Genomic DNA, 14601 nt, shown 5'->3' on the forward strand with positions numbered 1-14601 from the left:
TCTTCGAAACTTTGTTCACATGCATCTGACCATTGAATTTGACCTTCTTCTGAGTCAACCTAGTCACCGGAGCTGAGATGGAGGAAAATCCCACAACAAAACGCATGTAATAGCCTGCCAAACCCAAAAAACTTTTGATATCTGATGCTGAGGTAGGTCTGGGCCAGTTCTTAATAGCGTTAATTTTCTGAAAATCTACTTTAACGCCTTCGCCTGAAATCACATGACCTAAGAATGCCACTGACTTTAGTCAAAACTCGCACTTTGAGAATTTTGCATAAAGCTTGCGATCCTTATGTGTCTGTAATACTATTCTGAGATGTTCTACATGGTCAGTCTCACTACGGGAATATACCAGAATATCATCAATAAATAAAATGATGAACAAATCGAGATACGGCTTGAAGACCCTGTTCATAAGATCCATGAAAGCTATTGGTGCGTTCGTTAATCCGAAGGGCATAAAAAGAAATTCAAAATGGCCATAACCGGTTCTGAAAGCGGTCTTCGAAATATCAACTTTCTTAACCTTTAACTGATGGTAGCCTGATTTGAGGTCAATCTTGGAATAACACTGAGCACCCTGAAGTTGATCGAATAATTCATCTATTCTGGGAAGTGGATACTTGTTCTTAATGGTGACCTTGTTCAACTGGCGAAAATCTATACACATGCACAAGGATCCGTCCTTCTTTCAGACAAACAAGACCGGTGCGCCCCAAGGTGAGACACTTGGCCTTATAAATCCCTTGTCAAAGAGATCTTTTAACTAAACTTTCAACTTTTTTAGCTCTGTTGGGGCCATTCTGTACGAGGAATAGATATCGGCTTAGTGCCGGGAAGTAGGTCAATCCCAAAGTCAATTTCCCTATCGGGAGGAACTCCGGATAGATCATCTGAAAAAGACTTCTGAAAACTCACTGACAACTGGTACTGACTGGAGAGTCGAAGGCTGGGCATCTGTATTCCTGACTCGAACTAATTGGTAAATATACCCCTTGGAAATCATCTTTCTGGTTCTAAGATAGGAAATAAATCTACCCCCAGGTACTGCTGAATTACCCTTCCATTCTATAAGTTCATCAGGAAAATCAAAGGTTACCATTTTGGTTCTACAACCCCCTGAGTCATCACAAGACTCTAATTAATCCATACTCATGATTACATCAAATTCAGCCATCTCTAATTCTACTAAGTCTGCTATGGTACTGCGGTGGTAGATTAACAGTGGACAACCCCTATAGATACCTCTAGCTATAACTGATTCCCCAACGGGTGTGGCTACTTCAAAAGGTTCATGCAACTGTTCGAGTTCTATCCTAAATTTCTTGGAAATATAAGGGGTTACATAAGATAGAGTGGATCCTAGGTCCATAAAAGCAAAAACATCAAAGATGAAGATTGTTAGCATACCTGTGATAACATCGCCACGAGTGTTTGTATCCTGACGCCCTGACAGTGCCTATAGACGGTTCTGACCACCAACAGTATTTCCAGACTTTGCTGCCTCATGCCCCTGCTGGGCTTGAGAATTTCGAGGAGCTACTGAATTGGCGGACTGAGCTACATTACCTCCGGTATTCTGTCTTGCTGACGGACAATCCCACATAAAGTGACCAGGCTGACCACAACCAAAATAACCATCCATGCCCGAACAACATACTCCTGAGTGCTTCTTACCATAAGTGTTACAAGTAGGGTGTTGGAAACCACGGTCGGTCACACTAGCTTGTGACGGTGAGCCTGCTGTTATGAAGTTTCGGCCTTTCTGATTAAACTTGAACCTCTGAGATGGAGCACTGGCTGTATAGGGAGCAGGTCTTGATGACCTATTCTTAAAGAATTGACAGTTTCCACCTCCTTGAGATCCTCTCTGATTGAAATTACCAGCAGACTTAGCTCTTTTGTTGAATTCTCTATCTTTCTGCTTCTGCAAGGCTTTTTCTTCCTTCAACCTAGTCTCATTACCTTGCACAAATGCCAGTATCTTAGAAATAGTCATCTTGTCGTTATGAGTGGTTGTATTGGCATCTATGTGCAATTTGGGTTTAAGCCCAAGTACAAACCTTCTAACAGCGGCCCTCATATCAGGAACCATGTGAGGAGCATGTCTGGATAATTACATGAACCTGAGATAGTAGTCTTGAACAGTCATGTCATTCCGCCTTAGATTCTTAAACTCAGTAGCCTTTGCTTCCCTGACTTCGATTGGCTTGAACTGCTCAATGAAAGCGTATGCAAATTCATCCCAAGTAGCAGGAAGTGCATCCTCCCCTGGGGACTGTTCCCATGTCTCATACCAAATATGGGCCACATTTTGCAGCTGGAAAGCACCAAATTCCGCTGCCTCTGTATCATTAGCATGCATCACACGAAATACTTTTTGAAGTCCATCAATAAAATTCGGCGGGTCTTCATCCGTAGAAACTCCATAGTCCTAGAACTGTTCGACCTACTACTAACACCAGGGTGAGGGGGCATTTCTTGTCACTGGGGCTGGTTAGCCAAAATCTGAGCGAGCAGCTGAATAGCTCCCTTAACATCTGCGTCCGAAGCATTGAGAGGTGTAGCTGTAGCATTAGCTAGGGCGGTCTTCTGAGCCTGAGTGTTCTCTTCTGTAGTTTCATCAGCGGTAGCCCTCTGGCTAGTAGTTGTATTCCTTTTGTTGTACTTTCTTTTCAGAGCCATTTCCGAAATACGTAATTCGCACGAGTTAGAAGAATTCCTAAAAGTACTGCACGAACTAGAGTATGAAAGAAGTGAAACAATTCCTAAATTTCTTGGTGTTCAACTGTTTATATGTGTGGGGCCCTCACACATATAAAGGGAATCCCACTAGACACGGCTTCATAGACTCTCTCAGACACTAGAACCTAGTGCTCTGATACCAATCTTTGTCACGCCCCGAACCATGGCCTAGGCGTAATACAGAACTCAGTGCCTAACTGCATGTGACCGAGCGAACCCATAGGCTAGCTGGATCATCATGTGATACCAAAACATACTAAAATAAGGAAATAAGACTAACACATGTTGATCTACTGAAAGTCTGGCTGAAATATATTAAATATGGAAATACTATTTAAGTCTAAAACATCAATGCCAACAAGGCTAACACATCAAGGTTTGCTAATATATGACTGACTAGACCATGTCTATGAAGCCTCTAAAGAATGCTAAAAAGATAACTGTCTAAAAATTGAAAAGACGGAAAGCAGGATAACACTCTGGAGGAACTGGGGCTCACCAGGTAGCTGATACGAGCGAGTCCTAACCAGCTGGATCGTCAACCTATAAGTCGTTGCCTGCATCTCGAGCAATAAAAAGGGACATCGGCACATTTGAATTGTACTGGTATGTAAAGCAAACTGAAAGAAGGAACTGTAAGTACTAAAACTGAAACTGAACTAAACAGAAAGGCAAGGATCTGAAGTACTTTCTGTTCTGAATGAAGAATCACCTGTATAACTGTAAATATAAACTGTGTCCTAGGGCTCAAATAAATGTGCGCAAAACTGTGGCCTCAGGCCCAAGAAATATGTATGCATAAACTGTGGCCTAGGGCCCAAAAATACAGATACAAGTGTTCAACATTAAACAATTTACAAGATTGAGACTAGGCTATAGCTTATAGCATGATAATTATTTCTGATTATGGAACTTAAGCCAATATCTTATTATACACTGACTGAGACTCATGCGATATCAATACATAAGTCTATAATGATTGCGTACTGAATTCATGATATTAAAAATGATCACCATGAACGAATTATGAAACTATAACCCTAGAAGATAGCATTTCTACAACTATTCAAGAAACTAGGGTTAAACTGTATTCTGAATCAAATTACTGATAAGCATATATAATGAGGCATAGGGAGAATGATGAGCATTCCCTAACATAGATAGTTAGCCTCACATACCTGTATATGCTCCAAAATTTGCAAGAAGGGTCTGAACTTTGAGAAGAATCCCAAAAGCCTAAGTCTTGAACCCTTATATGGGTTTTCCTGAAAACCCTTAGTTAAGAACAATGAATTCTTGCTTAATGTTCATAGATATATGTTAGAATCCATTTGGAATAGGTTAGGATTGCTTACCTTAGTGTTTTTGGTGATGGAGAATGAGAGCGGGTCGTTCTAGGGTTCAGGAACTTGAAAATAAGAAAATAAAGCCGAGTCTGCGTATTTGTACTGTTCACTGCAGCGGACGAGGAACGGGCGCCAAGTACGTCGCGTACTTTGAAGTGCAGGCCGCACCTTGTGGCCCATACCTGGAGTGTCAAATTTCAGTGAGTAGCTAATTTCCCTGGTGAAGTACGGGCACCATGTACGTCCCGTCCTTCCAAGTGCGTCCCGCACTTGGATCCCGTACTTTGAAGTATGGCCCGCACTTGACTTGCAAATTCCAATTTCTAGCTCCAACACTTTTGTCTAATTTTCTAAGTATAGAATCATCGTCAAATCTTAAGTTAAAGGTCTGAGGTGTTACAACAACGTGATCAAAATAGTCCACAAACTCAACATGCTCTCTAATCCGTATTTGAACTTCCTTTTTAACTTTACTTCCTTTAATTAAGTTAATTACAACGATCAAACAACCTCAAGAACATGTAATAGAGATGAAACCTTACCTTAATCACACAAGAAAAAGCTTCGAATCAAATTACTTCAATAGGATAAAACCTCCAACTTCAACACCAAAGAGATATTTGAACTCTACTAACTCTAGTGAGTTTTCTAGCACTTGAATCTCTTGATTCTTACTTCTTAATCCTTGATTTTACTTGGGGTTCATCACATGTGTTGGAGAAGTTTCTAGAGGTGTTTGGAGCCTGAGGAAATAAGGGAAAATGAGATAAAAATGAGGGGGTACGAAATATAACATAAAAAAAATCTGGCACCGACTTAAATTTACAGTCCACTTTTACAAACCGTAAAAGTTAGCAATGATCCTAAACTTTTGGAAGGTGCAAAAATGGAACTTGTTCATTCACTTAGAACTCACCATGGTGCCGATGATAGCGCGTATAAGCTGCATTTCAGGAGGAAGATGATAAAGGTATTTATGTTGTAGATACACATTTAATGTTTTAGTTAAGTACGTTAAATGCGTTACCTAAGAAATGAATCTATATATATGACGTGCAAGATAAATATTTTATCTATTTCTAGGGCCATGCATTGTTGGATAGGTTCAATAAGTTACTCCTATTATTATGGAATGAGGTTCAAACCATATTTACAAAATCAGGTCGCTTTTAGAGTAATGTAATTATATATTGGTCTTTATGATAAGCCTAACTGATCAATTAACATGTGCGACAATAAAATTTTTGAAACTTTTGTTCTTAGATATGTTACTATATTATTTAGGTGGTTATAAAACTTCTCATTATATAATAGGAGGTGTAAGTTAATTATTTCAAAATATATAAGTATAAATCATTATTCTTAGAACATGCTAAAAAGGAATATATATTTAACACAAAAACTAGAACGAAGGAACTATGTGATAAGTCTTATCTAAAATAATTTTGCAATTACCTTTTGACACTTATAATTCCCCAATATATACATTTTCCATTTGACATAATGAATTAACATAGTCTTATTGTTTTACTAAATTACTAGTACCATAAAATATCTTCCTCTTACAGGTATTACTGGTGTGTCACTTACCAAGGATCTGATAAGAGTGGCAGGGCTGAACCCATCAAAATACTCGCACCACGTGTCCTTGCAATAACCCAACTCACAAATTACGCGTACTCAATAGTCATGTCTACAATATTATCCCAAGGCAAATTCAAGCCAGTGGTTCCTGATTATACAACAGCATTCGAACACTTATGTATACACACAGGTAAGGGTGTCAAAGTGGGTGGATAGTGTTGAATTTGTTTAAATTTAATTTGTCTACAAATTTTGGGTTGAAATAGATTTTGCTGAAACGGTCATAATCTTGGGTTGAAATAGTTTTAGTTTCATTGTTTGCTTTTTTATAGTTTGTTTAAGTATCTAATAATACTTTTTATTTATTTATTATGACTATACATTGCATATCAAACAAAAGAAAATTTTAATAATAACTAAATAAGATTTTTCATTGGTCAATTTGTGTAAAATTTATCAGCCCAATTTTTAGATGGATTGGATTGGCCTAGTTAAAATGAGTTAAACTAATAAATGAAGGGATATTTTTCATATTAGCACTATTTATGCCCTGAATAACAAACTACGCCATTGAGTTTTCAAAATATAGCTATGGTTTTTAAACATATCATACAAACACACACACAAACTAACGGTCCTACATACATAAAGTCATACATGCATGCATGCATGCATACATACGTACATAAAAAAATATACGTATATACATATGTATTATAAAATAATTTTTTGTAATAATTTAAAACTATTGCTAAAATGGGTAATTAGTGGGTTTAAATCGTTATATGACGTAATTTTTTTAAAGGGGTATATGGGGAAAAAAATTGAATGAGTTGAGCGTGTTTTATATTGAGAAACCATAAAATAAAATAAGAGCCGTCAAATGCATATTTAATACATATATAAAATGTACCTTTTTGATACATAATAATATATATTTTTGTATATTTAATTAGCAAATATAATTATTTTTATTCGACCGATCAAATGTGTAACTTGCTCTTATATTTTTATGGGCCAATTTTACTACTCTTGCACAGGTGGCAAGGCAGTAATAGAGCAAGTTGGTCGAGTTTTAAAATTGAACGATGAAGTGACAAAGCCAGCAAGAATGACTTTGAACAGATTTGGTAACACGTCTAGTAACTTAGTGTTTTATGAGTTGGCTTATTTTGAAGCAAAAAAAAGAGTGAAAAAAGGAGACAGGATGTGGATGATTGCGTTTGGGAGTTTGGTGTGGAAGTGGATTCAAGATTCAACTGATCAAGATTCTGATAACCCTTGGAATGACTGCATAGATAATTATCCATTGAAGGCTTGGTGAATTTAATACTTTGGCCAATTAAGAAAATTGTGGTGCAGAAAAAGAGAACTTCCCATATATGCATTATTATTAATTAGTAGCTTATAGCAAAGGAATAGCAAAAGAATTTTCTTGGGGCACCATATATATGTGCATGCATGTATATTGATCATTTGAAGATACTGAAGAGCTCATTTGTTTCCCAAAGAAAAAGGGAAATAAAATAATATAATAAATTCTCATTACTGTTTCTTTAATTTTCTCAATATTTATATATCTATATTTACTGATTGGTGTTAGTAGGACATGTTTAATTTTTATTACACCAATATAATGTAAATCTTCCAGTACTATTAGTTGATCATTTGAAAACTAAGGTGTAACTGGCGCACGGTAGCGTGTGGTGTCATTTGAAGAAGTGAGTAATTGAATGAATTACTATAATGACTAGTGTTGTTTTTTACTACTTGTTTTAAATATTTATACCCAATATTTTCATTTTTCTTATTATCTTTGTGTACATGTGTGTGTGACGTGTGTGTAGGTGTGTGTGTATCTTTGTGTGGGTGTGTATAAAAGAATTGACTAAGCAGTATATCCCGTGATGCCACTTGGAGAATACAATGATATACACGCCCCTAGTAACATGTAATTGTATATTAATAACATAAAAAGGAATAGTATTATACTATCAGCGCAATTTTGTATGACAATTTGTAACTTTATTTTTCAGGTTATCGTATCATTTTTGCTTCGAAGAGTTAAATGGTACTCTGGATCAACTTAATGAGTGTACAACAACAACAACATACCCAGTGAAATTTCACAATATGAGGTTTGGGGAGGGTAAAGTGTACGCAGACCATATCCCTATCTCGGAAGACAGGGAGGCTGTTTCCGAAAGACCCTCGGCTCAAGAGAAATCACAACGAGAAAGGTTAGATAAGCACAAGCAGGTCAAAGCAGAATGCAAATGAAACTAAAGAAAGCGAATAAGTCAGAATAAAGCAGTCTGAAAAAAAAGGGAATGGTAGCTACCACAGATAAATAAGATAATAGAAGTACAAGAAACCACATATAGTAGCAAGAAACAAAGGGCAATAGACTATAGATCGAAACAACGACTACCTACTAGCCCTTCTACCCTAATCTGAGTCCTCCAAAACCTCCTATCTAGGGTCATGTCCTCGGTAAGCTGAACCTGCACCATGTCCTGTCTCAGCACCTCTCCCCAATACTTTTTCGGTCTACCCCGACCTCTTCTGAAACCATCCATAGCTAACCTCTCACACCTCCGCATTGGAGCGTCTCTGCCTCTCCTCCTTACATGCCCAAACCATCTCAGCCTCGCTTCCCTCATCTTGTCCTCCACTGATGCTACTCCAACCTTATCCCAGATATATTCATTCCTAATCCTATCTCGCCTGGTGTGCCCACACATCCATCGCAGCATTCTCATTTCCGCAACTTTCATCTTTTGGACATGAGAGCTCTTGACTGCCCAACACTCTGCCCTGTACAACAAGGTCGGTCTCACAACCACTTTGTAGAACCTGCCTTTAAGTTTTAGTGGCACCTTCTTATCACACAGCACTCCTGAAGCAAGCCTCTATTTCATCCACCCTGCGCCAATACGATGTGAGACATCATCATCAATATCCCCATTTTCTTGTATAATAGACCCGAGATATTTGAAACTTCTTTTCTTTGGGATGACCTGGGTACCAAGCCTCACTTCCACGCCAGACTCATGTGTCACGTCACTGAACTTGCATTCCATGTACTCTGTCTTGGTCCTACTCAACTTGAACCCTTTAGACTCCAGAGTTTGTCTCCAGACCTCCAGCTTAGCGTTCACTCCGATGCGTGTCTCGTCGATCAAGACTATGTCATCCGCAAATAACATACACCATGGCACCTCACCTTGAATTCGCCGCGTCAGAAAATCCATCACTAGAGCAAATAAAAATGGGCTAAGAGCTGATCCTTGGTGCAACCCCATCTCCACTGGGAAGTACTCCGAGTCTCCTCCCACTGTCTTTACGCTGGTCTTGGCTCCCTCATACATGTCCTTGATCGCCCTAGTGTACGCTACATGTACACCTTTGGCCTCCAACCATCTCCATAAAACCTCTCTTAGCACTTTGTCGTAAGCCTTTTCTAGGTCGATGAAAACCATGTGCAGGTCCTTCTTCCTCTCCCTATACTGCTCCACCAGTCTCCTCACAAGATGGATGGCTTCTGTAGTCGAGTGCCCCGGCATGAATCCGAACTGGTTCTCTGAAATGGGCACGCCTCTTCTCACCCTCATCTCCACCACCCCTTCCCACACCTTCATAGTGTGGCTTTTCAGTTTGATCCCTCTATAGTTGTTACAACTTTGAATATCACCTTTGTTTTTATACAAAGGGACCATCATACTCCACCTCCATTCCTCAGGCATCTTCGCCGTCTTAAAAATAACATTAAACAATCCAGTCAACCACTCCAAACCTGCCCTGCCCGCACTCTTTCAAAACTCCCCAGGGATCTCGTCAGGACCGGTAACTCTTCCCCTGCGCATCCTGCGAACAGCACCCTTAACCTCCTCCACCTTTATACTCCTACAATACCTAAAGTCGCGGCGCCTCTCAGAGTACTCCAAATCTCCCAACATAATGTCTCTCTCACCTTCCTCGTTCAAGAGTTTATGAAAGTATGACTGCCATCTCCGTCTAATGAGAGCTTTCTCTACCAATACTTTGCCATCCTCGTCCTTGACGCACTTTACTTGATCCAAGTCCCGTTCCTTTCTCTCCCTCACCTTGGCTAGCCTGAACAACTTCTTATCCCCACCTTTGTCCTCTAGTTCTGCATATAGACGTTCGAAAGCTGTCGTTTTTGCCGCCGAAACTGCCAACTTTGCTTCCTTTCTCGAAATCTTATATGTTTCCCTATTCGTTCGCTTCTCCTCCTCATCTTTGTTGTCTACCAACCTCACGTACGCCACTTTCTTTGCTTCCACCTTTCCCTGGACTTCTCCATTCCACCACCAGTCCCCACGTCGCCTACCACGGCGACCTCTCGAGACTCCCAGGACATCTCTAGCTGTTTCCCTAATGCAGCTCGCCGTCTTATCCCACATACTGATCGCGTCCCCCCTACTCTCCCAAGCCCCCATAGCCATCAACTTCTCCCCCATCTCCTGGGCACTCGACAAAGTCAAACTCCCCCACCTGATCCTTGGCAGGTCATCCGCGACCCTCTTCCTCTTCTTCCTCGTAATCCCCAAATCCATCACCAAAAGCTTATGTTGGGTCGTAAGGTTCCCACCCGGAATGACCTTACAGTCTTTACAAAGACCTTTATCCTCTTTTCTAAGGAGCAAAAAGTCTATCTGCGTCGCAGCCGTCGAACTACGAAAGGTTACCAAGTGCTGCTCCCTCTTCGGGAAACGCGAGTTGGCTACTACCAATCCAAAGGCTTTAGCGAAATTCAGAAGTGAGACTCCTCCTCCATTCCTGACTCCGAGGCCGAAACCTCCACGCTCATCATTATAACCCCCCGAGGTTGAGTCGATGTGTCCATTGAAATATCCCCCTATGAATAACTTCTCGGTGGGCGGTATACCTCCCACCACTTCATCCAAATCCTCCCAGAAGCGCCTCTTCTCCTCCTCGTCCAAGCCCGTTTGTGGCGCGCAAGCACTAATAATGTTCAAGTTAAACCCTTTCACAACTAACTTAACCGCCATCATCCGGTCATTTACCCTCCTAACCTTTATGGCCTGGTCCCTTAGCTCACTATCTACTAAAATACCTACCCCATTCCTATACATTGACTTACCCGAGAACCATAACTTATACCCGTCCACATCCTTAGCTTTAGATCCTACCCATTTGGTCTCCTGGATGCAAGCTATATTAATTTTCCTCTCCTTAAGAATCTTAACTAGCTCTATAGACTTCCCCGTCAAAGTCCCAATGTTCCAGGACCCTACTCTCAACCTAGTCGCTCCCTGATCCCACTTACCCCCTCTAACCCTAGCCCCCGTCCCCGACCGAGAACATAACCCTAGTCTACCATCACTCACTATAGCCACTAAGGGGAATAAAAGCAAATCAAAGATCTATCTAAAACAAACAAGAATCAATATTAAAGCACAGTTATCAAGAGACTATATGCAAGTCAGGTTACTATGACAAGAAAGATAGCACTATAAGCTAAAGGAATAAAGGCAAGAATTTAAAGTCAAGAGTCAAGAATGTGTAGCAGGCAAGATTTAACAAGGTTAAAAGACACATGAATTAATATGAGCCACCAGAGGTACCAACACCAGGTGAAAACAATTTCAAAACAAAAAACAAAAAAACCCGTTCCACGCCGGAGCACTGTTCACCGCCGGAAACCCACTGGCGGAACGAGAAGACAAGAGGCAAAAAAAACAAAGAAAAGAAAGGAAAAGAGAAGAGAAGAGAAGAGAGAAGGAGAGAGAGAAAAAAAGAAAGGGTACTGTTCACGCCGGAAAAATATACCCGCCGGCGATGGTTCGCTGCCAGGAAGGAGGGGGTGGGGTGGGGTGGGGTGTTGTTACCGTTGAGAGATGGAAGAGAGAGAGATGGATATTGGACACTTCAATCAACTTAATGAGTGTATAAATATTATATACACAAAAACTTAACTCATAGATAATAACTATAAGTTAATGACCATTTAAGTTAATAATTTGCTACAATCAGCCACTATAAAAAAAAATGTTTTCTTACATCTCGTCAGACCTCAAGTATATTAATTAATTCCTTGAAAAAATACCATTTGTTTAATTTTATGTGACATTTTTTTTATTAATATGTTCTAAAAAAATTATATCTGGCTATTAGTACCATTACTTAATTGAGAATTAGTCATAATGATAGAAAATAAACCAAAACAAATCTCAGCCCTTAAAATTCTCAATAACAAATATCAGTAATCTAAGCCTCCATTGACATCTATTGGAGCAAGTCTTAATGGAGCAGAGCCCCTCCCTCGTGAATGAATGAGATTTTCTTTTTGAAAATGGATTTTTCATCATTTATTAGTCAAATCAAATGCTAGTACATCGGTAATGAGAGACGATAAAGAGGAAAATGGTAACTCTTTAAGAAGAGTTTTACAATCAAAGACTAAAGCAACAAAATAAGAGTAATTCACTAAAATTCCTTCCAGAGCTTGCTTCAAGAGTAGAGCAGATATTCTTCATTTATCATCCATATGATGAAGTAGGATAATTTCAACTAAGTGTAGATATTCTTCATTTATCATCAGTATGATAAAGTAGGATAATTTCACTTCATTTATCATCAGTATGATAAAGTAGGATAATTTCAACTAAGTGTAGATATTCTTCATTTATCATCAGTTACATAAATATATTACGTTCTGTTCTCGAATGCTAGAGTAGTTGTCACTCTGTTTTTGCAAAAATAATTGTATGTTCTATTTTCTTATCAGTTTGATTTAAAAGAAATGTATTTTTGTTTTATTTGAAAAAAAAAATCAATTTTAAATTTCTCATTTAGCTGTTAATGGCATGCTTTTTTAGTAACAAAAATGTCATGGCCGATCAGGTTTTTGAAAAAATTGTTCTTTCTTAAATTTCGTCTTGAATCAAATATAATCATTTCAATCGAAACGGACGTTTATAGCACTTAATGTGGTCGAGAATTCAATCTTGGAACTATGACATTTCCACACTTTGGAGGCATTTACACTTTTGTCCCTGTTTTGTGTTGGTCCTTAATTTTTACCCTTCAATGCAAACGATTTTTGTATTGGACATAAGTTTATATTTTCGGATCATAATATTTCAAAAATTATGTCTCTCGTCCTTAAAAACTTATGTGTAATTACGCATCAGTTCGATTTTTAACGGTAGAAATTAAAGGAGAAATTTACACGGTTAGTCCTATTTGAATGGCACAATTAAAGACCAGCCCATTTGAAGAGCAAACCGTGCAATCACAACCACTGTGTGGGCATTTCGATCCACTTGGTATGGATAAGAGATCTCCAAAGATCATTTCAGAAGCCCAATAGTTGAACTGAACCATGAGGTCCAAAACCAAAAGAAGAAGAGTTAAACTTACATAGCTGTTCATCTAACCTCTTAAATTAAAAATAGCCGGAGAATTATGTAAAGTATGTATAGTTCATGTATAATATGTGTAATATAAGTATATAATCTATGTATATCGGCTAAGAAAATTAAATAGCAAGTTCTGCCGCCTATTGCCGTAAAAATTCCAACAAAAAGAATTAATTAGGGAGAAAATCACTTTTATGGATGCTATTTAAAATAGGGAAAATAATCCTCTATGACTATTTAGGAAAAATAATTACCTGAAATAGCTCGTGTTTGTAAAACTAATCGAAATGACCCAATTTGTACCCTCATTTCAAAAGCCTATTGTATATTTGTACCCTCACTACAATTGAAAAAATGTAGTATATTGTTGTATACAATTGGATTTTTTTGGATATAAACACCTATTATACATTATTATACACTCTATACATTATTATACACTTTTTTTATACAAGGTTGATTCATTGTCTACTCCAGATGTATAAAGTTGTATTTTGTTGTATATTCTGAAAAAGTGGCTACGCAGGGTGTAATTTAAAAATATGGCTATGTAAATGTAATTTTATATGCTAGATTGTACATTATTGAAATTTCCTCTTTAAAATAATGTAAAGTAATTAAAATATAGATCCGATTTTCCTCCTTCTCCTCCCTCTTCTCTCTAGTTCTTTGGTGCTTCTTCTCCTCTGTCCTTAAATTCAAACTCAGTATTTTAAACTGTGTCCTGAAGTTCAATTTTTAGTATCTTGAAGTTGGTTTTTTCAATTTTAAATTCAAAAGACAATCCTGAAGTTCTGTTTTAATATCATTAAAAAGTGCTAGAGTTCTCTAATTGTGTCTTTGTGTGTGTAGAGTTAAATCCATAAGAGTTTAAAAATACATAAAGACTTAATTAAGAATATCACTTTAGTTTCACTCCATGCCAACATGACAACAAATAGCTCAATAGCTATATCTTGCAAAAGATCATCATATTTTCTTGGCTCGATGCACATTCCCAGGAAAAGATGCCTCCAACCTTTTGTGAGTTACCATTTATCGTGTCCTAATTGATTTTTTAATTATGAAGAAAGAAATTGAAGATAAAAAAAATATAAAGAATAAAATAATATATAATCTAGGGAAAATTTCAGAAATATACAAGTTGGTCATTTACATTGCAAAAAAATAGCCCAAAACTTACATTACGTAAAATAGCTTCAAAATATACAAACATATACAGATATTTATATCAACTTATACCAACATATACAAATATATATATATATATATATATATATATATATATATATATATATATATATATATATATATATACAAAGGCAGAGAGAGAGCGCGAGAGAGAGTGAGAGAGAGAAAAGTTTAGGTTATTTTTTGTAAGAATTAAAAAATGGGTCAATTTTGATAGTATTGTTGCCCAATGAACATACAGTGTAATTTTCTCCATAATCTATGGTTATTTGATGTCTCAAGTGCGCTAACCAAAAAGAGTATTTTTTATAATTATCAGAAAA

At 37.9% G+C, this 14601-nt stretch overlaps 1 protein-coding gene across 1 annotated transcript; it reads left to right on the plus strand.

Moving 5' to 3' along the window:
• The first annotated feature begins 4944 nt into the window (after nucleotides 1-4944).
• LOC132602463 (3-ketoacyl-CoA synthase 6-like) lies at nucleotides 4945-7369 on the plus strand. The gene is made up of 3 exons (XM_060315304.1): nucleotides 4945-5064; nucleotides 5663-5868; nucleotides 6719-7369. Exons 2-3 carry the CDS (start codon nucleotides 5784-5786, stop codon nucleotides 7000-7002), a joined length of 369 nt encoding a protein of 122 aa, XP_060171287.1. The 5' UTR covers nucleotides 4945-5064; nucleotides 5663-5783; the 3' UTR covers nucleotides 7003-7369.
• Nucleotides 7370-14601: the final 7232 nt, after the last annotated feature.

Source organism: Lycium barbarum, chromosome 7 (genome assembly GCF_019175385.1).
Source record: "Lycium barbarum isolate Lr01 chromosome 7, ASM1917538v2, whole genome shotgun sequence".
Classification (NCBI taxonomy): Eukaryota; Viridiplantae; Streptophyta; class Magnoliopsida; order Solanales; family Solanaceae; genus Lycium; species Lycium barbarum.